We start from the raw sequence: 24,626 nt of genomic DNA, 5'->3' as shown, positions 1-24,626 counted from the left end.
AGATTTTATGCTTCCTCACAGAATCACGAGAAATTAGTCTACTATGAGTTCTACTGTGAGTTGAAAAATGGACCACAGGATATTTTGAAAATAGCACTTATGTACATACTATTTGTCTCCTTGTCTAGACTGTAAGGTCCCTGCGGGCAGGGAACATGTCTACCAACTTCACTATATTGTACTCTCCCAAGTGCTTAGTACAGTACCCACTATGCTCCCAATAAATACAGCTGAATGATTGATTTCCTAATCCTACAATGAGATTATTTGAATTCCTTTACTGTCACATAGTGTTTTTGGTTCACTAGAATTATTTATGGGTATCTAACTGTTCAAGGTTCAACATAAAAGAAAATAAAACCCTAATCATAGCACACACAACAGTATTTATATAATCTTTGTGTTGTAAACTACATGTTTTAAAGGGGGTTAAAGGTTTTTGGAGACATCTTTTCAAAGAGATGTGCTTACATAGAGCTGAAAGAACTCACAGTTTTGTGTGTAGCGTTTATATAGATTTTGTTTTACAGACAGGCTGCTTTTTCTATGTAGTTTATTTTAATTCTGGTTTCACTATGATCCAAAGGAAGCAGGATTCAGATGAAATAAGCTCTTGAAATGAGTTAGATCAGTTGTTTCAAGTTTTCCCATCAAATTACTCCCCTAGCAAATCAGGAGTCAGGAATCTTGACAGTTAAAGGATGAAACACAATCAATCATTTTTATTGAGCACTTTCTGTGTGCAGAGCACTGTACTAAGCACTTGGGAGAGTACAGTATATCAGATATACAGTATATACAGTATACTGTATATCAACTCTGATATACAGAATATCAGAGTTGATAGGCAAGTTGCCTGTCCTGGTGAAATGAGAAACATTACCATTCCAAATTGTTGGACTCTCGTTCAGGGTTTCCTTGCTCTTGACAATATTTCTGCTTTCTTTTGGGGAGAAGCAACTTGGCCTAGTGAAGGAACACAGGCCCGGGAGTCAGATGACCTGGGTTCTAATCCCATTCTGCCCCTACTTGCTCTGTGACCTTGGGTAAACCACTCAATTTTTCTGGGCACCAGTTCCCTGATCTTCAAAATGAGGATTCAATACCCAGTCTCCCTCCTATTTATACTGTGACACCATTTGGGACCCGGTGATCTTGTATTTACCCCACAGTGCTTAGTACAGTTTTGGGCACATAGCTAAGCGCTTAACAAATTCCACAAGCATTAATGTTATTTTGGCTTGGTCTAAAGAGGCAGAGTGAAGGGGAGAATTTGCAAAATTCAGTCTAAAAACCTTGTTTTTAGAGGAAGCTGTGTGATCTGATTGCCATAGTTGGTCAAGGCCCCCAGAAAATTGCTCAACTCTTCACGTCACTTTGCCCTTGTGGATGTCGCCGTCTGTTGTGGCTACAACAGACAGTAGTATGTTTTTTTTCCAAATGGACATTTCCATAGAAAACTCCATTTTCATCACCACCCTATTTGGTGCAAGCCAGAGGCTGAGATTGTAACTAATGCTACCAGGGAGAGAAGGTCATGTAGGTGGAATTGTTAGTTGAGATCCATCTTCCCAGAACCCGCCCGCTAATCCCCTTCTGACAATCCCTTCCCACAATGGGCTCACAGTCAAGCAAATGCCCCTTGATGAGCAGAGCAACAACCAATACCTGTTCATGTTGCAAAATGCTCTGCAACCTCTGGATTGTAGATAAGTAGTAGCAAGGAGGTTTAAGATCTCTGGGGGTTTAAATAGAATTAATAACCATTCTTTAAACCCGTCCTGCCGACCCCCTCCCACTATTCTCACAACTGTCCCTTTCCAGAAGCACTGATGTTTTCATGTTGACTTGATTGACAGCATTTACATCTTTTCCAATCTCCTACACCTGACCAGCCCATTCTGCTGCCTACCTGGGTGGCTTTGGGGCAGAAAGACCAGGTGGTGGGAAGGAGGTTGGGAAGATTTTCTAGTGGGTCAGAATCCTGAGCTTCAGAATGTGCTTTTTCCTGGTCTGACTCCTTAAACGAGTCATCTACACACACTGCCTCGAATTCTTCAACACCAACTCTCTCCTCGACCCCCTCCGATCTGGCTTCCATCCCCTACATTCCACGGAAACTGCCCTCTCAAAGGTCACCAATGACCTCCTGCTTCCCAAATCCAATGGCTCCTACTCTATCCTAATCCTCCTCGACCTCTCAGCTGCCTTCGACACTGTGGACCACACCCTTCTCCTCAACATGCTATCCAACCTTGGCTTCACAGACTCTATCCTCTTTCTCCTCTTATCTCTCTGGCTGTTCATTCTCAGTCTCTTTAGCGGGCTCCTCCTCCCCCTCCCATCCCCTTACTGTAGGGGTTTCTCAAGGGTCAGTTCTTGGTCCCCTTCTGTTCTCTATCTACACGCATTCCCTTGGTGAACTCATTTGCTCCCACGGCTTCAGCTATCGTCTCTACGCTGATGACACCCAAATCTGCATCTCTGCCCCTGCTCTCTCTCCCTCCCTCCAGGCTCGCATCTCCTCCTACCTTCAGGACATCTCCATCTGGATGTCTGCCCGCCATCTAAAACTCAACATGTCCAAGACTGAACGCCTTATCTTCCCTCCCAAACCCTGCCCTCTCCCTGACTTTTCCATCACTGTTGACGGCACTACCATCCTTCCCGTCTCACAAGCCCGCAACCTTGGTGTCATCCTCGACTCCGCTCTCTCGTTCACCCCTCACATCCAATCTGTCACCAAAACCTGCCGGTTTCACCTCCGCAACATCACCAAGATCTGCCCTTTCCTCTCCATCCAAACCGCTACCCTGCTCATTCAATCTCTCATCCTATCCTGACTGGATTACTGCATCAGCCTCCTCTCTGATATCCCATCCTCCTGTCTCTACCCACTTCAATCTATGTTTCATGCTGCTGCCCAGATCATCTTTGTGCAGAAACGCTCTGGGCATGTTACTCCCCTCCTCAAAAATCTCCAGTGGCTACCAATCAACCTATGCATCAGGCAAAAACTCTCACTCTCGGCTTCAAGGCTGTCCATCACCTTGCCCCATCCTACCTCACCTCCCTTCTCTCCTTCTCCAGCCCAGCCCACACCCTCCACTCCTCTGCCACTAACCTCCTCACTGTGCCTCATTCTTGCTTGTCCCGCCATCAACCCCCGGCCCACGTCCTCCCCCTGGCCTGGAATGCCCTCCCTCTGCACATCCACCAAGCTAGCTCTCTTCCTTCCGTCAAAGCCCTACTGAGAGCTCACCTCCTCCAGGAGGCCTTCCCAGACTGAGCCCCCTCCTTTCTCTCCCCCTCCTCCCGTCCCCATCCCCTTGCCTTACCTCCTTCCCCTCCCCACAGCACCTGTATATATGTATATATGTTTGTACATATTTTTTACTCTATTTATTTATATATTTTACTTGTACATATTTATTCTATTTATTTTATTTTGTTAATATGTTTCGTTTTGTTGTCTGTCTCCCCCTTCTAGACTGTGAGCCTGCTGTTGGGTAGGGACCATCTCTATATGCTGCCAACTTGTACTTCCTAAGTGCTTAGTACAGTGCTCTGCACACAGTAAGTGCTCAATAAATTCGATTGAATGAATGAATGAATGAATGACAAGAAGTACTCACAAGGAAACAATGTCTCATGAATCTGCAGCTGTGTCTCCTAAGGCCACTATTCGTGTTTTCAATGCAAAATCGGGTTCAATTACAAGAACAAGAAAATCTAATTATTCATTCATTCAATTCATTCAATCTATTTATTGAGTGCTTATTGTGTGCAGAGCACTGTACTAAGCACTTGGAAAGTACAATTCAGTAACAAAAAGAGATGTTCCCTGACCACAATGGGCTCACAGTCTAGCAAATGCCACTAGATGAGCAGAGGAACAAGCAATGCCTGCTCATGTTGCAAAATTATCTGCAATCTCCTAGTTGTATGCAAGTAATAGCAGGGAGCTTTAAGATCTCTGGGGGTTTAAATAGGATTAATAACCATTCTTTAAGGAAGATGAGGTCACATCCTTTGGAAACCAGGAATGTTCGGGGTTTGGCTTACGGGTCTCAAATTCGATCGAGGTAGTAGACATGATCTCTATCCTTAAGGATTTTAAAATCTGTCTGAGAAGACAGACACTGGAATAATTTACAAATGGGGGAAGAAGGACAAGATGATATCAAATCAGTGATATTTATTAAATGCTCACTGTGAGCAGAACACTATACTAAGCATTTGGGAAAATACAAGGCAACAGAGTTGGTAGACTTGATCTCTTATATTCATTCAATCATATTTATTGAGCGCTTACTGTGTGCAGAGCACTGTACTAAGCACTTGGGAAGTACAAGCTGGTAACATATAGAGATGGCCCCTACCCAACAACGGGCTCACAGTCTAGAAGTGTCTAGTCTAGTTACATCACTTATATTAGTACAGTGCTCTGCACACAGTAAGCGCTCAATAAATACAATTAATGCATGTAAATAAATGCTATAGAAGGCTGTGAGAAAACAAGTGTGTAAGTGGTCCTGAAGTGATTGCTGGTGATAGTTTTTCTATCTGTAAAATGGAATTTACAGTTCCCTCTTCTAGACTGTAAGCCCACTGTTGGGTAGGGACTGTCTCTATATGTTGCCAACTTGTACTTCTCAAGCGCTTAGTACAGTGCTCTGCACACAGTAAGTGCTCAATAAATATGATTGATTGATTGATTTAAATTCCTGTTCACTCTCCTCTTTCCACTGTAAGTCCCAGGTGTGAAAGGGACTGTCTAATCCTCAGTGGTTAGTACATAGCAAGTACTTAAATGCCAAAACTATTATTGTTATTATTATTGTTACATGAGGAAATCTTAAATTTCACCCTGGAGAAAATCAGGCAGGGGGAGTGATTTAGCCACTTTAAGGATGTAATGAAGACTTTCCTTCAGAATGTAATAAACAGGTGCTTGTCATTTCCACTGTGCGGTGTGAATCCCCACTTTCAAATGGGAAACTGAGGGACAGAGAACTGAAGTCACCTGTCCAACACCACAAGGGTGGCAACTGACAGGGGTGGGGTTAAAACCCAGGTCTTCTGAGTCTTAAGCACTTCCCACTGAACCATAATGCTTCAATCTCTTAATCATCTTCATGGCTTTTCTAGTAATCAACCCAGATCAAAACGACAGGCCAGTCCTATCTTTATGCGTTGCAAATTAACAATAATAATAAAAAGATAATAAACAATAATAATAAACAGCATTCTGTAGCTTTAATGAGTGCTTATTTTTCTCATGAGTAAGTACTTCTCAGGATCACTGCTTTTTGTTATCTTTCACATAAAAGCTCCCTGTAGTACAGGTTTTAAACAAAGCTAGCTGAATAAAGAAAGAGGAAGAAAGGAAAGCATTATCACACCACTGCAATTACTAGCTTTAATACTGTAAAACACTCAAGGGAAGCCAGGGGTTTCCTTAACAATTCCTGTCAAGTACTTTGTCCTGGAGGCCCACTGTGTGATTTTTACAAATGAAGGAACTTAAACTGAGAGGGAACTTGAATTTTGTCATTTATTCAGTAACTCAGAGACAAGATGAGATATGTCCACACTAATGAGTCCCCACTCCCTTGTTTCACCAACCAGAACACACAATGTTATCTCATCTGTAAGCCACAAGGGTTATCCACTAATTGGGCTTCCGACCTTGAGAGTTCCTACTGATTGTGCTCAGTACAGGAGCCCCAGATTCTTTGAGAATAATGGTGTCTTTGAAATGGCAACCAACCCACTGCATTGCTGTAGAGCATATATATATATATATACACATACACATACACACATACACATACACAATCCTAGCATTTTCATTCATCCCAGATGAGAAGCACTGTGACCTACTGGCTAGAGTGTGGGCCCGGGAGTCAGAAAGAAGTGGGTTCTAATTGTGGCTCTGCCACTTGTCCCCTGTGTGATGTTGGGCAAGTTACTTAACTTGGCTGTAGCTCAGTTTCTTCATCTGTAAAATGGGAATTAAAAATGTGAACCCATGTGGGACATGGACTGTGTCCAACCTGATTAGCTTGTGTCTACCCCAGCACTTAATACAGTACCTGTCACATAGTGAACACTTAAGATACCATTAAAAATATATGATTTAGTTCTTTTCATCTCAAACTGTCTTCCCATATCACCTGGGATGAATGTGAATTCTTTGATTTAAGGTGGACTAACATTGCTTTCTCCAGGACAGACTGGAAGGGGAATATTTTCTGTCTTGTTCAGCATCTCTTATGCTCGTAACAGTGATCAGGAGAGTTGGCTGTAACAGTTACTTTGATCTTTGTGGTTGATCATTCACATAGGTGGCATTAAATTGTCTCATGGCAATATTTAGAGACAAATGTCCTGTCATATCAGTAATATCCCATCTGTGGATCTCTAGTAGATTCAATTCACACTGGAAAGGGTTTGATAGAGTTAAATAATTCTGATTTTCCTGGGGATGCATTGTTAAAAACTGTACTACTTTTCTAAAGGTCACAGAGGAAATTAAACCACAAGACCATAGCTGAAGAAATATGGGACTTGGATACACTTTGGTGATTATTTAGTAGGGTTCAGTCTAGAATCCATGGCTCAGTGCTGGAGCAGAATGACTTTGACCATCTGGAAGGAATTCAAGGCAGGGGAAACCTCAATGCCTAATACTCTGTATTTATATGCAGGGTTGGCTTAAGACTTGGGAAAGAGGCCTGGTACTGGAAAATTAGGCAGTGGACCTTCTGTGCCATAGATACCCTCACTGTCATCATATTATAAACAGCTGCCTTTCTCCTCAGAGATGCTGTGATGACATGTACCAGGCTGTATAAAGTCTTTAACCATATGTAGAAGTTATTGGTTAAGGTAAGATCTTCCTTCTCTTTTTCCTCCTCGATTAATTCCTCTTCCTCCTTCTAACTTCCCTGCCTCTTTCTAGTCAGTCAATCCTTCTCCTTTTTCTCCTCCTCCTACTCCTTCACCCCTTCCACCCACTCCTCCCCAACAACACCAACAAAAAACACACTTCCTTGGGTGCCCAGGGTATCCCAATAATAACAACAATTGTGGTATTGGTTAAGTACTTCATTTATTCATTCATTCTGTCATATTTATTGAGCACTTACTGTGTGCAGAGCACTGTACTAAGTGCTTGGAAAGTACAATTTGGCAACAGCTAGAGGCAATCTCTACCCAACAATGGGCTCACAGTCTAGAAGTGAGGACTACATGCCAGAAACCATTCTAAACACTGGGATAGATACAAACTAATCAGGTTGGACCCAATCCATATCCCACAGGAGGCTCACAGTCTTAATCCCCATTTTACAGATGAGGTAACTGAGGTAAAGAGAAATGCCTAGGCATCCTTCAGTTATCCTTTGTTTTAGCTTCTGATTGCAAAGTACCATACATATTGGATGCCTTAGGTGTTTCTCTAGACTGTAAGCTTCTTGCGGACAGGGACTGTGTCTGTTAAATTGTACCCTACCAAGCACTTCCCCCATCCCCCTGCCTTACCTCCTTCCCCTCACCACAGCACCTGTATATATGTATATATGTTTGTACATATTTATTACTCTATTTATTTTATTAGCACATATTTATTCTATTTATTTTATTTTGTTAATATGTTTTGTTTTGTTGTCTGTCTCCCCCTTCTAGACTGTAAGCCCACTGTTGGGTAGGGACCGTCTCTATATGTTGCCAACTTGTACTTCCCAAGTGCTTAGTACAGTGTTCTGCATACAGTAAGCACTCAATAAATACGATTGAATGAATGAATGAATGAATGAATGAATGAATGAATGAACTTAGTACAGTGCTCTGCACACAGTAAGTGTTCAATGAATACAATTGACTGACCTGTATTCTCCTGTACTTTGGTCCCATTTGTTGGGAGCTCCCTTTTGTTTCTTTTGTGGGAAGCTCCCTTTTGTTTCTCTTCTCTGTTGGTTTCCCTTCTTCCCTCTCCCTGGCAAGGTGAGTACAAGAAAAGCTTTCGGGAGTTTGTGTGGGGTTTTAGAAGTTGTTGAGATGTCTTCTTGAGTTAAGCTAGGATACGGGATAGTGGTATCAGCTGACAGGTGGGAGGGCAATCCCCTATAATAATAATGATGGCATTTGTTAAGTGCTTACTATGTGTTCTGATGACTTGACACCAGTCCACATGTTTTGTTTTGTTGCCTGTCTCCCCCTTCTAGACTGTGAGCCCGTTGTTGGGTAGGGACCATCTCTATTTGTTGCCAACTTGTTCTTCCCAAGCACTTAGTGCAGTGCTTTGCACACAGTAAGCGCTCAATAAATACTATTGAATGAATGAATGCCAGGCACTATACTAAGTGCTGGGGTGGATAAAAGCAAATTGGGTTGGACATAGTCCCTGTCCCATGTGGGGCTCATAGTCTCAATCCCCATTTTACAGATAAAGTAGCTGAAGCCCAGAGAAGTGAAGTAACTTGCCCAAGGTCACAAAGCAGACATGTGGTGGAGCCAGGATTAGAACCCACAACCTTCTGACTCCCAAGCCCATGCTGTAGCCACTACGCCAGGCTGCGTCTCATCCGGGGCCTGCATATAAGAAGCCTTAAATAGGAAGCAGCATGGTATAGTAGATAGAGCACGTGTCTGGGAGCCAGAAGGTCATGGCTTCTAATCCCAGCTCTGACACATCTGCTGTGTGACGTTGGGCAAGTTACTTAATTTCTCTGTGCCTCAGTTACCTCATTTGTAAAATGGGGATTAGGATTGTGAGCCCCCTGCAGAACATGGACTATATCCAACCTGATTATCTTTTATCTACCCCAGCTCTTAGTACAGTGCCCGGCACATAGTAAGTGCTTAACAAATACTATTATCATGATGAATAATAAAGAGCAAATTAAAAATATAGTCCCCTGCACCAGTAGTGTAGTTTTTGAAAATCTAAATATATCCATTGGCACTAGAATCTTGGACCTTCTGAAACTGGGAAGTGTGACAAAGCCTGGCGACCTTACTGTGATTTTCTCAACATATTTAAAGGTTGAGCTAATATGGCTTCAACAGAGGAATGTTTCATTCATCCAAGCTTTCAGACTCTTTCAGATCCTTGAGGATAAATCCAGGGACTATGCAGAACCTCAAACTTTGTTTGTATTAGTTCCGTTTCTTCTCAGCACATTGCCTTGGCAAAGAAGGAGTGACTTTTTTTTGCTTTTGGAGCAAGTTGCAGATAAACCAAATTCCATTTCTGTTTGTGGTCAGCCTTCTCAGCTTCAATTTGAAGCCTGTAAATTAGGATCACATCATGTGGAACAGAAAGAAAATCCTGCGGAATTAGAGTTTCCATTGAAAAATAGAGCTTGTTTCTGCTCTGATAACTGGTACCAGCAGAGCTATACTTATAGTTATTATAATGATATTATGCATTGGATGCATTGGTTGCACTTTCACCAGCCTAAAGTTTTGAAAATTATTTTTGTTCTGTGGGGATGGAACTAAAAGTAACTCGCTTGGGATCCAATCTAGAGATTTGCCTTTTCATCCAGTCTAGAGACTTGCTTTTTCCATTAAACTTTGCCCTAAATAATAATAATGATGGCATTTATTAAGCACTTACTATGTGCAAAACACTGTTCTAAGCGCAGGGGAGGTTACAAGGTGATCAGGTTGTCCCACTGGGAGCTCGCAGTCTTGATCCCCATTTTCCAGATGAGGTAACTGAGGCCCAGAGAAGTGAAAAGTGACTTGCCCAAAGTCACACAGCTGACAATTGGTGGAGCCGGGTTTGAACTCATGACCTCTGACTCCAAAGCCTGTGCTCTTTCCACTGAGCCACGCTGCCCTTCATTCCTATCCCACCTGGATTACTGTGTCAGCCCCCTTGCTGACCTCCCAACCTCCTGCCTCTTCCCACTCAAGTCCATACTTCACTTTTCTGCCCTGATCATCTTTCTGCAGAAATGTTCAGGACATGTAACCCCACTCCTCAAAAATCTCCAGTGGCTTCCTATGAACCTCCATATCAAACAAAAACACCTCACCATTGGTTTTAAAGCATTCCATCACCTCGCCCCCTCCCACCCCACCTCACTTCTCTCCTTCTGCAACCAAGCTCCCACGCTATGCTCACTGTGCATTGATCTCGCCTATTTCACCACCAACTCCTGGCCCACCTCCTGCTTCTGGTCTGGAATGCCCTCACTCTTCAAAACTGCCAGACAATTACTCTCTCCTCCCTTTCAAAGCCTTATTGAAGGCCCATCTCCTCCAGGAGGCCTTCCCTGACTAAGCCCCACGTTCCTCCTCTGCCACTCCCTTCTGTATTGCCCTGACTTGCTCTGTTTGCTCTTTCCCCCTCTCCCAGCCCCACAGCATAAAAATATCTGTAGTTTTATTTATTTGTATTGATGTTTATTTATTTGTATTGATGTCTATTTATTTGTCTGTCTGCCCCACTGTAGACTTGCTCCACTGTGAGCCTGTTGTGGGAAGGGATTATCACTCTTTATTGTTCTACTTTCCCAAGCGCTTAGTACAGTGCTCTGTACACAGTAAGTGCTTAATAAGTATGATTGAGTGAATGAATGTTTCTCAGTTGTGTCTGGGGTACAAAGAAAAAATGTATCACAGATAGATTTTCATGCTTTTTAAGCAACTCTTCTGATTTCAAATCAATTTCAATCAATCAATAGTATTTAGTGAGTGCTTACTTTGTGCACTGAATGTTCTAAGTCTTTGAGAGTGTACAATTGGGTAGGAGTAGAGAACAATGGTCTTGGGCTCCATCCTAATCTGCCTCAACCTCTCACCTGCCTTCGACATTGCCGACCACCCCCTTCTCCTGGTAACCAACCTTGGCTTCACTGACACTGTCCTCTCGTGGTTCTCCTCTTATTTCTCTAACCACTCATTCTCGGTCTCCTTCAGGGGCTCCTCCTCTGCCTTCCACCCCCTAACTGCAGTTCTGGGTCCCCTTCTATTCTCCATCTACACCCACTTCCTTGGAGATCTCATTCGTTCTCAAGGATTCAACTACCATTTCTATGTGGATAATTCCCAAATCTACATCTTCAGCTCTGATCATTCTCTTCTCTACAGTCTTGTATTTCCTCCTGCCATCAGGACATCTCTACTTGGATGTCCCGCCAACACCTCAAACTTAACATGTCTAAAACAGAAACTCCTCATATTCTCATCGATACCCTGTCCTCCCCTTGACTTTCCTGTCATTATAGATAGCACCAACATCGTCTCTGTCTCACAAGGCCCTAACCTTGCCATTATCCTCGACTCACCACTTTCAATAAGCCAATCTGTCACCAAATTCTGTTGGTTCAGCCTTCACAACATTGCTAAAATCCACCCTTTCCTCTCCAACCGAGTTCTTTGTTAAGTCAAGCACTTATCCTATCTCACCTTTTTTTAAAATAGTATTTGTTAAGTACTTACTATGTCAAGTACTGTTTTAAGTGCTGAGGTATGTAAAAATTAATCAGGTGGGACACAGTCCTTGACCCATATGGGGCTCATAGTCAACTGGGAGGGGGGACAGGTATTGAATCCCCAATTTACAGCTAAGATAACTAAGGTGCAGAGAAGTTAAGTGCCTTGCCCAAGGTCACACAGCAGACCAGCAGCGGAGCAGGATTAGAACCCAGGTCTTCTGGCTCTTGGTCAATGTTTTATCCACTAACCCACATTGCTTGATTACTGCATCAGCCTCCTTGCTGACCTCCTTGATTTCTGTCTCTCCCCACTCCAGTTCGTACTTCACTGTTTTGCCCAGATCACTTTTCGACAAAACAGTTCGGTCCATGTTTCCCAACTCAAGAACATCCAGTGGTTGCCCATCCACCTACTCCTTAAGCAGAAATTCCTTACTATCAAGCCCAGAGTACAGTGCTCTGCATTCAGTAAGTGCTCAATAAATACAATAGATTGATTGATTGCTTGAATAGAGTAGATAGCCTGGAATCCCTTTTATACACTTGATATTCATCCCATCCTCAGCACCACAGCACTAGTTTAGTATAGTGCTCTGCGCACAGTGTTCTCCCGAGTGCTCAATAAATACTGTTGATTGATAGCTACAGTCTACCTGACAAAGAAGCCAGGTCATTCTTTCCACAATGCCACACTGGATCTCCACACAGGCCTGAGAATCAGCTAACGGATAGAGCACAGGCCCGGGAACCAGAAGTACCTGGGTTCTAATCCCAGCTCCACCACTTTTCGGCTGTGTGACCTTGAGCAAGTCACTTCACTTCTCTGTGCCTCAGTTACCACATCTGTGAAATGGGGATTGAGACTGAGCCCTAAGTGGGACAGGGACTGTGTCCAACCTGATTAGCTTGTACCACCCCAGTGTTTAGAACAGGGCTTGGCACATAGTAAGCGCTTAACAAATAGCATCATTATTACTATCTGTCACCATGGTCAGAGGGGTCAAACACATTTGGTACTTTGAGGTGGCCCTGAGGATTCTGGTTCCACTGGGTGATGTATCAGTACGTGGGTACTGACTATCCCTTGTACTTCACAAGCACTTAGTACAGTGCTCTGCATACAGTAAGTGCTCAATAAATATGACTGAATGAATATAAGGGGAAGGAAAATGCCCCCCCCATGACTCTACCTGAATGACACCTTGGGATAAAAAAAAATAAACAGGATGTGGCCTACTTGATGAGACTGGCAGTGCAGAACTCAATCATACAGATAGTTCACCACCTTTGCATTAGCCTTAAAGGATGCTAGTTGTGAAGATGCACACTACAATGGATAAGTATGTTTGGCATTTGTTGAGTGCTCACTACATACCAGGCCCTCTACTAAGCGCTGGGGTGGATACCAGCAAATTGTGTTGGATACAATCCTTGCCCCACATGGGGCTAACAGTCTCAATCCCCATTTTTACAATGAGGTAACTGAGGCACAGAGAAGTGAAATGACTTGCCCAAGTTCACAGAGAAGACAAGTGGTGGAATTAGAACCCATGACCTCCTGACTCCTGGGCCCAGGCTATATCCACTAAGCCATGCTGCTTCTCAACTGATATTTCCTCTCATCTTCTTTCAGGCCTATAATGGAACTCATTTCTTCACCCAAGCTTCCATGGAAAAATGACAACAAACCCTCCCTACCACCATTTTTCAGCCCTGTTTGCAGCTGTCTGCACAACTTAAGATATTCCAAAAGAAGCTTAATAAATGCCATTACTAAATTAAGAAGAAGATATTTGGGTGCTGTGCATGGGGCAGAGAACTTCGCTAGATACAATGCCATTCATCCCTCTCAAATGCTGTAACAGGAGAAACATCCATTATGTGCTAAAGGTGAGAATAATTCAGCAGTTGTACTGACTGGGAAAACTTCCTTTCCTTGTGTCCCTTTATGCAATTGGGAGGAGGCACAAGACACACATCCGAACGCTATTGTACTCTTCCAAGGGCTTAGTATAGGGCTCAGCACACAGTGTTTTTCTATGTTCTCCCTTATTCATTAATTCCAATCACTCAGTGGTATTTATTGAGTCCTTAGTTGGAGAAGCAGCCTGGCTTAGTGGAAGGAGCACGGACTAAGGATTCAGAAGTCGTGAGTTTTAATTCTTGCCCCGTGAATTATTAGCTGTGTGACTTTGGACAAGTCGCTTAACTTCTCTGTGTCTCTGTTCCCTCATCTTTAAAATGGGGATTAAGACTGTGAGCCCCATGTGGGACAACCTGATTTCCCTGTATTCCCCCTACCAGTGCTTAGAACAGTGCTCGGCACATAGTAAGCGCTTAACAATGCCATCATTATTACATGATCCAGTGTGGCCTAGCACAAGGAACATGGATGTCAGGAGACCAAGTTCTAATCCTTGCTGGTCCTCTGTGAGACCTTGGGAAAATCATTTCATCTCTTGTAGCCTCAGTTGGTTCATTTGAAAAATGGGGATAAGATATATGCTTTCTCCACTTCTGAGTCTGGATGCCATTTGGGAAACAGGGACTGTGCCTAATCTGATCGATTACCTTATAAAAAGTCATTATGTGGTGTTTAGTAATCATCATCATCATCATCAATTGTATTTATTGAGCGCTTACTACTGTACTAAGTGCTTGGGAAGTACAAGTTGGCAACATATAGAGACAGTCCCTACCCAACAGTGGGCTCACAGTCTAAAAGGAGGAGACAGACAACAAAACAAAACATGTGGACAGGTGTCAAGTAATAACATAGTAATAACACAGTGGAAAGAGCTCAGGACCAGGAATCAGAGGAACTGAGTTCTAGCGCTGGCTCTGCCACTTCTCTGCTATGTCACGTTGGGTAAGCCACTTTAACTTCTCTTTGTTTCAGTTTCCTCATCTGTAAAATAGTGATTCAATGCCTGTTCACCCTGCCTCATAGGATCTGATCCCTATGTGGGACAGGGACCATGTCTAACCTTATTATCTTGTGTCTACCCCAGTGCTTAGTAAAGTGCTTGGCACATAGTGAATGCTTAACGAATGCCATCATTATAGCTAGACTTTACTAAGATGGGAGAAGAGCCAGCCTTGAGCTGGAGATTTTCTCAAGAAGGCTTCCAGGGAGAGAGGGAATTTACTGCTTGGTTCTTTGGTTCCCTGAAAGTGAAAAAATCTCATTTGAAACAGTGAGGGTAGTAATAATAATGATGGTAGTTATTAAGTGCTCACTATGTGCCAGGCACTGTATGAAGCACTGGGCAGAGGCTTATCCAAGAATTACTGTTTTTCTGGGTGTCTCCCCATAGCCCCACAGTTCTCAAGTTTTGGGATTTTCTCTCTGTCCATCAGAATTCCTACCTCTAACTATTTTCTGTTTCAGAGTTAGGTCCAGGAATCTTGCTTCCTGATTTTTCTAATCTTTGAAAGCCACATAATTACCACTTTGAACGTTTAAGGTTGGATGTTTACAATATGAAATAGAGGAAGAGAGCTGACACATGGAAAAAAGATAGCATTTCTCTCCCTTTCCCAGTTCAGTTCAGGTTGCATCTCTTTTAACCATAGAGAATCGCAAAGGATGTTACTTCTGTGATTGACATAGTCTGGGTTTTGGGGAGTCATTTAACTCTTGCTTGATCCAGATCACCCAGATGTTCACATGACCCTCGGTTCCCTTGACTGCATCCCGCAAAGATGTCCCATTTGGACCCTGGAGCCCCCTTTTTTAAAAAAAAATATTAAAAACAAATTTTATGCTATTGGTTAAGCACTCCCTATGTGCCAGGAACTGTACTAAGTGCTGGGATGATACAAGATAATTGGGTTGGAGATAATCAGGTTGGACACCATCCATGTCTCTCATGGGGCTCACAGAATTAAACCCCATTTTACAGGTTAGGTAACTGAGGCACATTAAAATGAAATGACTTGCCAAGGTCACACAGCAGACAAGTAGCAGAGCCGGAATTAGAATCCAGGTCCTCCTGAGACCCCGACACATGCTCTATCCACTAAGCAATGCTGCTTGCCTTTATATTCAAACCCTGATGCTTCATTGATGGAGTCAGATAGGTATTCTACACTGTAAAGCCTCCATGAGAATGAATGGTGGTGGTATTCATTAAAGCCTTAGTATGTTCCAAGCATTGTACTAAGTGCTGGGGTAGATTCATTCATTCATCCATTCAATTGTATTTATTGAGTGCTTACTGTGTTCAGAGCACTGTACTAAGCGCTTGGGAAGTACAAGTTGGCAACATATAGAGATGGTCCCTACCCAAAAGCGGGCTCACAGTCTAGAAGGGGGAGACAGACAAGAAAACAGAACGTAATAACAAAATAAAATAAATAGAATAAATATGTATAAGTAAAATAAATAAATAGACTAATAAATATGCACAAACATATATACATATATACTGGTGCTGTGGGGCGGGGGAGGAGGTAAGGCGGGGGGATGGGGAGGGGGAGGAGGGGGAGAGAAAGGAGGGGACTCAGTCTGGGAAGGCCTCCTGGAAGAGATGAGCTTTCAGTAGGGCTTTGAAGGGAGGAAGAGAGTCAACTTGGAGGATGTGTGGAGGGTGGTCATGCCAGGCCAAGAGGAGGACGTGGGCCGGGGTCGATGGCAGGACAGGAGAGAATGAGACACAGTGAGGAGGTTAACGGCAGAGGAGTGGAGGGTGCGGGCTGGGCTGGAGAAGGAGAGAAGGGAGGTGAGGTAGGAGGGGGCGAGGTGATGGCAAGCCTTGAAGTTGAAATACAGGGTAATCAGATCAGATAGAGTTCCTATCCCATATGGGGCTTACGGGGAAGGAAAACAGATTTTGTCTCTATTTTACAGATGAGGAAACTAAGTTACAGAGCGGGTAAGTAATTCTCCCAGGATCACACTGCAGGCCAAATGGTGGACATGGGTTTAGAACCCAGGTCTCCTGGCAATGAATTAAGACTTTGGGGATGTTAGCTTGTGAAAACTGCTGAATTTGTGCTGTGGGTGTGCTCTCTCTCTCTTTCTCTCTCTCTCTTTTCTTCCTTCTCTCTCTCTCTCTCTCTCTCTCCCCATCCCCTCTCTGGATCTCTGTCTCTTTATCTCTTTCTCTGCTGTCTTTCTCTGTGGCTAATTCATTCTGTCATAGTGCTGGATACTACACCAAGCCCAATCTCTTTCCTGCCCTCCCTCTTGGCTGGAGGAAAATTGAGCCTTGTCAAGCAATGCCAACTGGAGATGGTAGATGGGAATTGCTTTGATCCCTTTTCATATCAGTGTGCATCTGGAGTTTCTGGATCCATGCCCAAAAGTCTGGAGACTGAGATCCCGAGCTGCCCCTTTAAACACTGATGGTCAGCCCAGGACACTGCCCCCCAGGTAGCTCTTTCCATTTTCTGATCTGCTTTCTGTCTCTGCTGTCTCCAATGTAATGAGAGAAATTGTAGCCAAAAAAAACAACAACTTGATGGATGAAATATGCCACAGGTCAGGAAAACTGTGCTAACCAACTGAATGAAAACCTCTGGGAGTAATTCATGGTTGTTAGATACTTTAAAGGTCTTAGTAGAAAGATACTGAAAGTGTACTTTGTCAGTGAGGAATTATTCCATTCTGTTTGCTTGTTTTACGCTGTTGAGTCGTGTACAATCCATAGCGACTCCATGGACACATCTCTCCCAGAATGCCCCACCTCAATCTGCAATCATTCTGGTAGTATATCCATAGAGTTTTCTTGGGAAAAATGCAGAAGTGGTTTACTATTGCCCTCTTCTGCACAGTTAACTTGAGTCTCTGCCCTCGACTCTCTCCTATGCAGCTGTTGCCCAGCACAGGTAAGTTTTGACTTGTAGCAGATTGCCTTCAACTTGCTAGCGACTGCCCAAGCTAGGAATGGAATGGACAGGCCTCTGCTTGACTCACCCTTCCGTAGCTGAGACTGGTAGAGTACTGGAAACTCTCCAGGTGTGATCCTGAGAGGGGGCCTTTCTGTTTACAGACACACATATCAGATCATGACTGATTTTCCACTCTCCTTGCAAGTGGGAAACTGCCCTGGGCTGGCGGATTTGGGAAGTGGGATTTGGCAGCTGAGATTAGCCATGTGAATCGGAGAGAAAGATTTTGCCCGCACAGTAGTCTGTGGGAACAAGATACTGTCCAGCATTCAGTAAAAAACGATTTGTATGACTGAGTCACTGCTGAGCTGGGATGAATAGAATGGAGCCAAATTTGGGGGCTGGGGAAATTACGGGATTCAGGAAATATGAGCATGGGAAGAGGTCAGGAAACATCAGATGTGCAAAAAAAAAAACCCAGTGAGTAGCAGAACCAAGGGGAAAAGGATGCTTCAGGGACAGAAACAAACTTCTCAAATGGCCACGCTGACAGAAAGATGGAGTGAAGCATTCTCGGGGCTGAACTGAGGCTGAACTGTCCCACCGTCATCCCCCAGCCCACGTCCTTCCCCTGGCCTGGAACGCCCTCCCTTCACACATCCGCCAAGCTAGCTCTCTTCCTCCCTTCAAAGCCCTACTGAGAGCTCACCTCCTCCAAGAGGCCTTCCCAGACTGAGCCCCCTTTATCCTCTCCTCCTCCCCATCCCCCCGCCCTACCTCCTTCCCCTCCCCACAGCACCTGTAGATACATTTGTACAGATTTATTACTTTATTTACTTTACTTGTATATATTTACTATTCTATTTATTTTGTTAATGATGTGCACATAGTTTTAATTCTATTTGTTCTGTCGATTTTGACACCTGTCTACATGTTTTGTTTGGTTGTCTGTCTCCCCCTTCTAGACTGTGAGCCCGTTACTGGGTAGGGACCGTCCCTGTATGTTGCCGACTTGTACTTCCCAAGTGCTAAGTATAGTGCTCTGCACACAATAAGCCCTCAATAAATACGATTGAATGAATGAATGAATGAATGTCTGCTATGTGACCCTGGGTATATCACTTAACTTCTCTGTACATCAGTTACCTCATCTATAAAAAGGAGATTAAGGCTGTGAACTCCATGTGGTACATGAACTGTGTCCATCCTGATTGTCTTGTGTCCATTCTGGTGCTTTGTACTATACCTGGAACAGAATAAGTGCTTAACAAATACCACAAAACGAACACACAAACCAAAACCTACATTCCTTGATTCTCAACATCATATTCTTTCCACTAGACCATTGCAATTCCCTTACTGGAGAAAGCAAGTGAAGAATCTTGTTCTACACAGTAATCACTATCCTTTGCTGTACTTTAATCAAACAATCAATCAAGTTCATTCATTCATTCATTCAACCGTATTTATTGAGCATTTACTGTGTGCAGAGCACTGTACTAAGTACTTGGGGAGTACAAACTGGCAACATATAGAGACGGCCCCTACCCAGCAATGAGCTCACAGTCTGGAGGGGGGAGACAGACAACAAAACAAAACATGTAGAAAGGTGTCAAAACTGTCAGAATAAATAAAATTATAGCTATAGGCACATCATTTACAAAATAAATAGAATAGTAAATATGTACAAGTAATATGGAGTAATAAATTTGTACAAATATATGCAAGCACTGTGGGGAGGGGAAGGAGGTAGGGCAGAGTGGAGGGATGGGGAGGAGGAGAGGAAAAAGGGGGCTCAGTCTGGGAAGGCCTCCTCCAAGCCAGGGAAAGGACGTGGGCTGGGGATCGATGGCAGGACAGGCGAGAACGAGACCCAGTGAGGAGGTTAGTGGCGGCAGAGGAGCAGAGGGTGCAGGCTGGGCTGGAGAAGGAGAGAAGGGAGGTAAGATAGGAGGGGGCTAGGTGATGGAGAGCCTTGAAGGCGAGAGTGAGGAGTTTTTGCTTGATTCCTAGGTTGACAGGCAACCACTGGAGATTTTTGAGGAGGGCAGTGACATGCCCAGAGCATTTCTGTACAAAGATAATATGGGCAGGGAAGAGACAGGAGGATGGGAGATCAGAAAGGAGGCTGATGCAGTAATCCAGTCGGGATAGGATGAGAGATTGAACCAGCAAGGTAGTGGTTTGGATGGAGAGGAAAGGATTTAGCACTCATTGTGCAGAACATTTTTCCAAGTTCCAGGAAGAGTACATTATGTGTGATCATTTATCTGAAAATGCTTAGACTGCAGCTGGGGAGAGAGGCCATTCCAGGCAGATAATTGCTCTCCCCAGTTCAAAGCCTTATTGAAGGGACATCTCCTCCAAGAAGCCTTCCCTGCCTGAGCCCTCCTCTCCTTTCTCTCACTCCCTCCTGCATCACCATTCTTTCATTCATTCAATCGTATTTATTTAGTGCTTACTGTGAGCAGAGCACTGTACTAAGCGCTTGGGAAATACAAATTGGCAACATATAGAGATGGTCCCTACCCAACAACGGGCTCACAGTCTAGGCAGTCACCATTACTTTCTCCCTTCATTCATCCTCCTTCCCAGGCCCACAGCAACATGTATGTGTCTGTTTATGCATTTATGTATTTATGTATGTATTTATTTATTTATATTAATGTCTGTCTCCCCCTGTAGACTGTTAGCTCATTACTATCCCATTGCTTAGTAGAGAAGCAGCGTGGCTCAGTGGAAAGAGCCCGGGCTTTGGAGTCAGAGGTCATGGGTTCAAATCCCAACTCTGCCACTTTTTAACTGTGTGACTTTGGGCAACTTTTCTGTGCCCCAGTTACCTCATCTATAAAATGGGGATGAATACTGTGAGCCCTCCGTGGGACAAGCTGATAACCTTGTAACCTCCCCAGTGCTTAGAACAGTGCTTTGCACATAGTAAGCACTTAATAAATGCCATTATTATTATTACTGTTATTATTAGTAGTAGTAAAGTGCTTTCCCCACAGTAAGCACTCAGTAAATATGATTGAATGAATGAATGGACATGGATAGAAGGGCAAGTGGCTGTATATATTAGTTAACAGTATATAGAATTTATTGAGCATTTACAGAGTGCTTACTGTGTGCAGGGCACTGTACTAAGCACTTGGGAGAATACAATACAACACATTCCCTATCCACAAAGAACTTAGGGTGTAGAGGGGGAGACAGACTATGTGTCTGATGTGCAGAGTACGTTTAAAGCACTCGATCACCTTGCTCCCTCCTGCTTCCCTGATTTTCTACTACAACCCACCCCTCATACTTTGCTCTTCTAATACCAACTCCTCTATCCCACCGCCGACCTCTCATCCGTCCTACTTCTGGCCTGGAAAACCCTACCCTTTTTATAACCAACAGACAATCACTCTCCCCACATTCAAAGCCTTACTGAATGCACATCTCCGCCAAGAGGCCTTAGCCGACTAAGCCTTCATTTTCTCTTCTCTCACTCCCTCCTACATCATTCTCGCACCGGGATTTGCACCCACAGCATTCATGCACGTATCTGTAATTTATGTCTCTATATTAATGTCTCCCTTCCTCTCTAGACTGTACATTGGCTGTGGCCAGGAAACATGTCTCTCCCATCCCCCCTCATCACCCTCATCCCTTTCCTCATCCCCCTGCCTTACCTCCTTCCCCTTCCCACAGCACCTGTATATATGTTTGTACAGGTTTATTACTCTATTTATTTTACTTGTACATATTTACTATTCTATTTATTTTATTTTGTTAATATGTTTTGTTTTGTTGTCTGTCTCCCCCTTCTAGACTGTGAGCCTGTTGTTGGGTAGGGACTGTCTCTGTATGTTGCCAACTTGTACTTCCCAAGTGCTTAGTACAGTGCTCTGCACACAGTAAGTGCTCAATAAATATGATTGAATGAATGAATGTCTAACTAACTATTACATGGTATTTTCCCAAGCGCTTATTATGGTGCTTGGCACATGATAAGTCCTCAATAAATATGATGGATTGATTGATACATACGGAAGTGTGATGGGTGGTTTTGAGGACACAAGCTCATATTTGGTGCAGAAGGGCTGAGGCTTATATAAGTAACAATCACTAGTTTCCTCTGCCCTTCATTTATCCAAGGATGTTTGAAATCTCCAGCCATGAGGTGAGTGTCAAATTCTATGTAGCAGGATAGTTGGTTTCCTGGTCACAGCTGATCAAGGATGGTTTAGCCTATAAGCCTATGAGCTTTCCAACTGAACCTTGATTTCAGGTGTCCTGCCCTCTATGTCTCTGGGACTGGCCCTTCTCTGAGCCAATAAGGTCAAGGTTTTAGAAATACAGTAATTATAATACTACTACTTATAATGATGGTATTTGTTAAGCACTTACTATTTGTCAAATACTGTTCTAAGTGATGGGGTAGATACAAGGTCATCAGGTTGTTCCATGTGGGACTCACAGTCTTAATCCCCATTTTACAGATGAGGTCACTGAGGCACATAGAAGTTAAGTGACTTGTCCAAAGTCACATAGCTGACAAGTGGCAAAGCTGGGATTAGAACCCATGACCTCTGACTCTCAAGCCTGTGCTCTTTCCACTAAGCCGTGCTGCTTCTCCAGTAGCCTATGAGGGCACAGATGGAAAACTTCCCTTGGCAAGTCCCTTGAGGGAGATGCACGTGTGTGTGTGTGTGTCTGTGTGTGTGTGTGTGTGTGTGTGTGTTATCTGTTAATTACTTTATATGTGCCAAGCACTGTGCTTAGCACTGGTAGATAAGATATAGTACAGTGCTTAGTACAGTGCTCTGCACACAGTAAGCGGTCAGTAAATACGATTGATTGATATAAGCAGATCGGACACAGTCCCTGTCTTACTTGTGGCTAACATTCTAAGAGGGAAGGTGGAAAGGTATTCATTCATTCATTCAATTGCATTTATTGAGCAGTTACTGTGTGCAGAGCACTGTACTAAGCGCTTGGGAAGTACAAGTTGGCAACATAAAGAGACAGTCCCTACCCAACAACGGGCTCACAGTCTAGAAGCGGGAGACAGGCAACAAAACAAAACATGTGGACAGGGGTCAAAATAGTCAGAATAAATAGAAATGAAGATAGGTGCACATCATAGCTAGATGCACATCATCTGAGGCACAGATCATCATTGGAGGCAAGGTATTGAATCTTTGAGGCCCAGATAAGTTAAATGCCTTCTCCAAGGATTATCCAGCTGGCAAGCTGCAATCAGAACTACACATTCTTTACAACTGGCCAAGCTGCCATGATAAGACACGTAGAACTGAGAGCACAACCTTGCCTATCCTGGGTTACCGGGATCAACAGCATGCCTCCAGTTCTGTAGAATATATCTTAATCCCTCCTGGTTTTTCTCTTTCTTCAGAATTCAAGCACCCAGATTGTAGCCAAGTTTCTGGCGTGAGCAGATCGTCTCTCCCACATTTGCTTCTTTCATATTCAAGAGAAAAGTTCCTTCCCACATTGGAACCTTAAGACCAGAGAGTCCTGAAGAGTGGGTTTTTAGAGAAGGCCACAGACTTTCACAGCTCTGTGAAGGAGCTGGAGGCCCCAATGGCAGCTGGGAAGGGTGACACTCACAGCCCCTTAGCTGACAAGAGAATGAGAACCGAGGAAGTTGAGGGCAACAAGAGCAGGAATCCAGTGTTCCTGGAGAAAATGAATCGCTTGAGCAAGAAACTTCCCTACCCTCCCAGTGACAGGGGAGATGGGGGAAGCGAACACGTCCTGTCAATGACCGTGGGAAGATTCACCTCGGGAAAGCAGCTGGCCAAAAAGGAGCGCTGGGAGCAGAAGCCGAGCGCTTTCACGGAGGTCAGGAGACTAAAGGACAAGCTATGGAATGAGAAGGTCAGGGAAGGTGAACGAGAGGGCACCCCAGGTCAACTAAACAAAGAACAGCATCCCGAGGACTCCGTCTTGAACATGTCAGGGAGTGCTTTTTCCTTTGTGTGTCCCAACAGAGCCAGAGGGGAGCAGAAAAGCGCCTTCAGCAAACCAGCCAAGTGTCTGGTGGAGAGAACAGCGCTCACCTCTGCTCTCCCAGCTCATAAGGCAGTTGAAACCCTGGGAGACCTGTCAGGATTCATCAACAGCATGGAGATCATGTGTTGTGGCAATCTCCTGAATTCCAGATTTATTGCCAGCGATTTGTGTGGCCCGCAAATGACGCAGACCAATCCCTCCCAGAATTGTGCTTTCCCATATCCCTCTGAACAATGGCCCGGACCCAAAACGGGCCTGATACACTCATCGCCCTCCTCCTTCCCATCCCCCTCTCCCTCTTCCTCCTCTTCCTTGACCTTGCTCCCTCCCACCTTCACAGCCTTTGGTGTGGCAGCCCAGAACTGGTGTGCAAAATGCAACCTCTCCTTCCGGATGACCTCCGACTTGGTTTTCCACATGCGATCCCACCACAAGAAGGAATATTCATCCCCCGAGTCTCAATCCAAGAGGAAAAGAGAAGAGAAACTGGCCTGTCCAATTTGCCACGAGTATTTCCGCGAGCATCACCATTTGTCCCGGCACATGACTTCTCACAATTAAAGACATGACTGCAAGCAGAAGAGGGACGTTGCTTAATTTATTTTCTTTTGGGAAGCAGATATTTACCCTAATTTACAATTGTATCCCTTTCTGGAAAGATAGGAAGTTAACAGGAGAAGCAGCAGGCTAAGATTTAGAAAGCCTAATCCAGTTCTTGTTTTATTTTTCAAGAATTAAAACAGTGGAATCAAATGACAGGTGGTTGGTAATTGTGGGCCACTGGGCTTCTCCAGGTTGTTTTATAGGAAGTAGTGAGAGTAGCTGTGTACATTCAATGCCCAGACTTAATACCTTTCTGAGAGGCAGGGATCTGCAAACTCAGCCACCAGGAAAATTGTTTTTTTTCCCGCTTTCTTCTTCATTTCCTCTTCTCTGCAAGAAGCAGTATCATTGTTCTTGATTCTTCACTTCCTGAGCATGTGCAAGGAAGCAACGAAACTTCACAAATCCCTTAGAAATGGAACAGATTAGTCATGTCATTGAATGTAAGGTATTTGAGGGTAGGGGCTGTGCCTACCTATTCTAGTGAATTATCCCAAAGGCTTAGTGCAGTGGAGAGTAAGTATACAATAAATATGATTGATTGATTTATCAGGCATTTAAATTGAGCAAGGCTCCTGGACATCGATTCAGATATGATCCCTGAATCACAGAGAATGAAGTTTAAAAAGGATGGTGGAGGCCACATACCTGGAAAGAAATAATGGGGTAAATCCAGCGAGAATAATATAATGATAAGGATAATAAGAA

At 43.9% G+C, this 24,626-nt stretch overlaps 1 protein-coding gene across 4 annotated transcripts in view; it reads left to right on the top strand.

Moving 5' to 3' along the window:
• Positions 1–24,085, top strand: part of ZNF488 (zinc finger protein 488) — a 30,085-nt gene extending 6,000 nt beyond the window's left edge. For 2 of the 4 annotated variants that reach the window (XM_038744118.1, XM_038744119.1), the window contains exons 2-4: positions 6,828–6,894; positions 13,090–13,346; positions 22,696–24,085. In XM_038744118.1, coding sequence (XP_038600046.1) covers positions 22,884–23,876 — 993 coding nt within the window. In that variant the 5' untranslated portion in view covers positions 6,828–6,894; positions 13,090–13,346; positions 22,696–22,883 and the 3' untranslated portion in view covers positions 23,877–24,085. The remainder of the gene's footprint in view (positions 1–6,827; positions 6,895–13,089; positions 13,347–22,695) is intronic. The other 2 variants (XM_038744120.1, XM_038744121.1) reach the window with 1 other exon arrangement.
• The last annotated feature ends 541 nt before the right edge of the window (positions 24,086–24,626 follow it).

The sequence above is a fragment of the Tachyglossus aculeatus genome, chromosome 3, assembly GCF_015852505.1.
Source record: "Tachyglossus aculeatus isolate mTacAcu1 chromosome 3, mTacAcu1.pri, whole genome shotgun sequence".
In the NCBI taxonomy this organism is placed as follows: Eukaryota; Metazoa; Chordata; class Mammalia; order Monotremata; family Tachyglossidae; genus Tachyglossus; species Tachyglossus aculeatus.
This window is presented reverse-complemented; position numbering and strand designations above follow the sequence as displayed.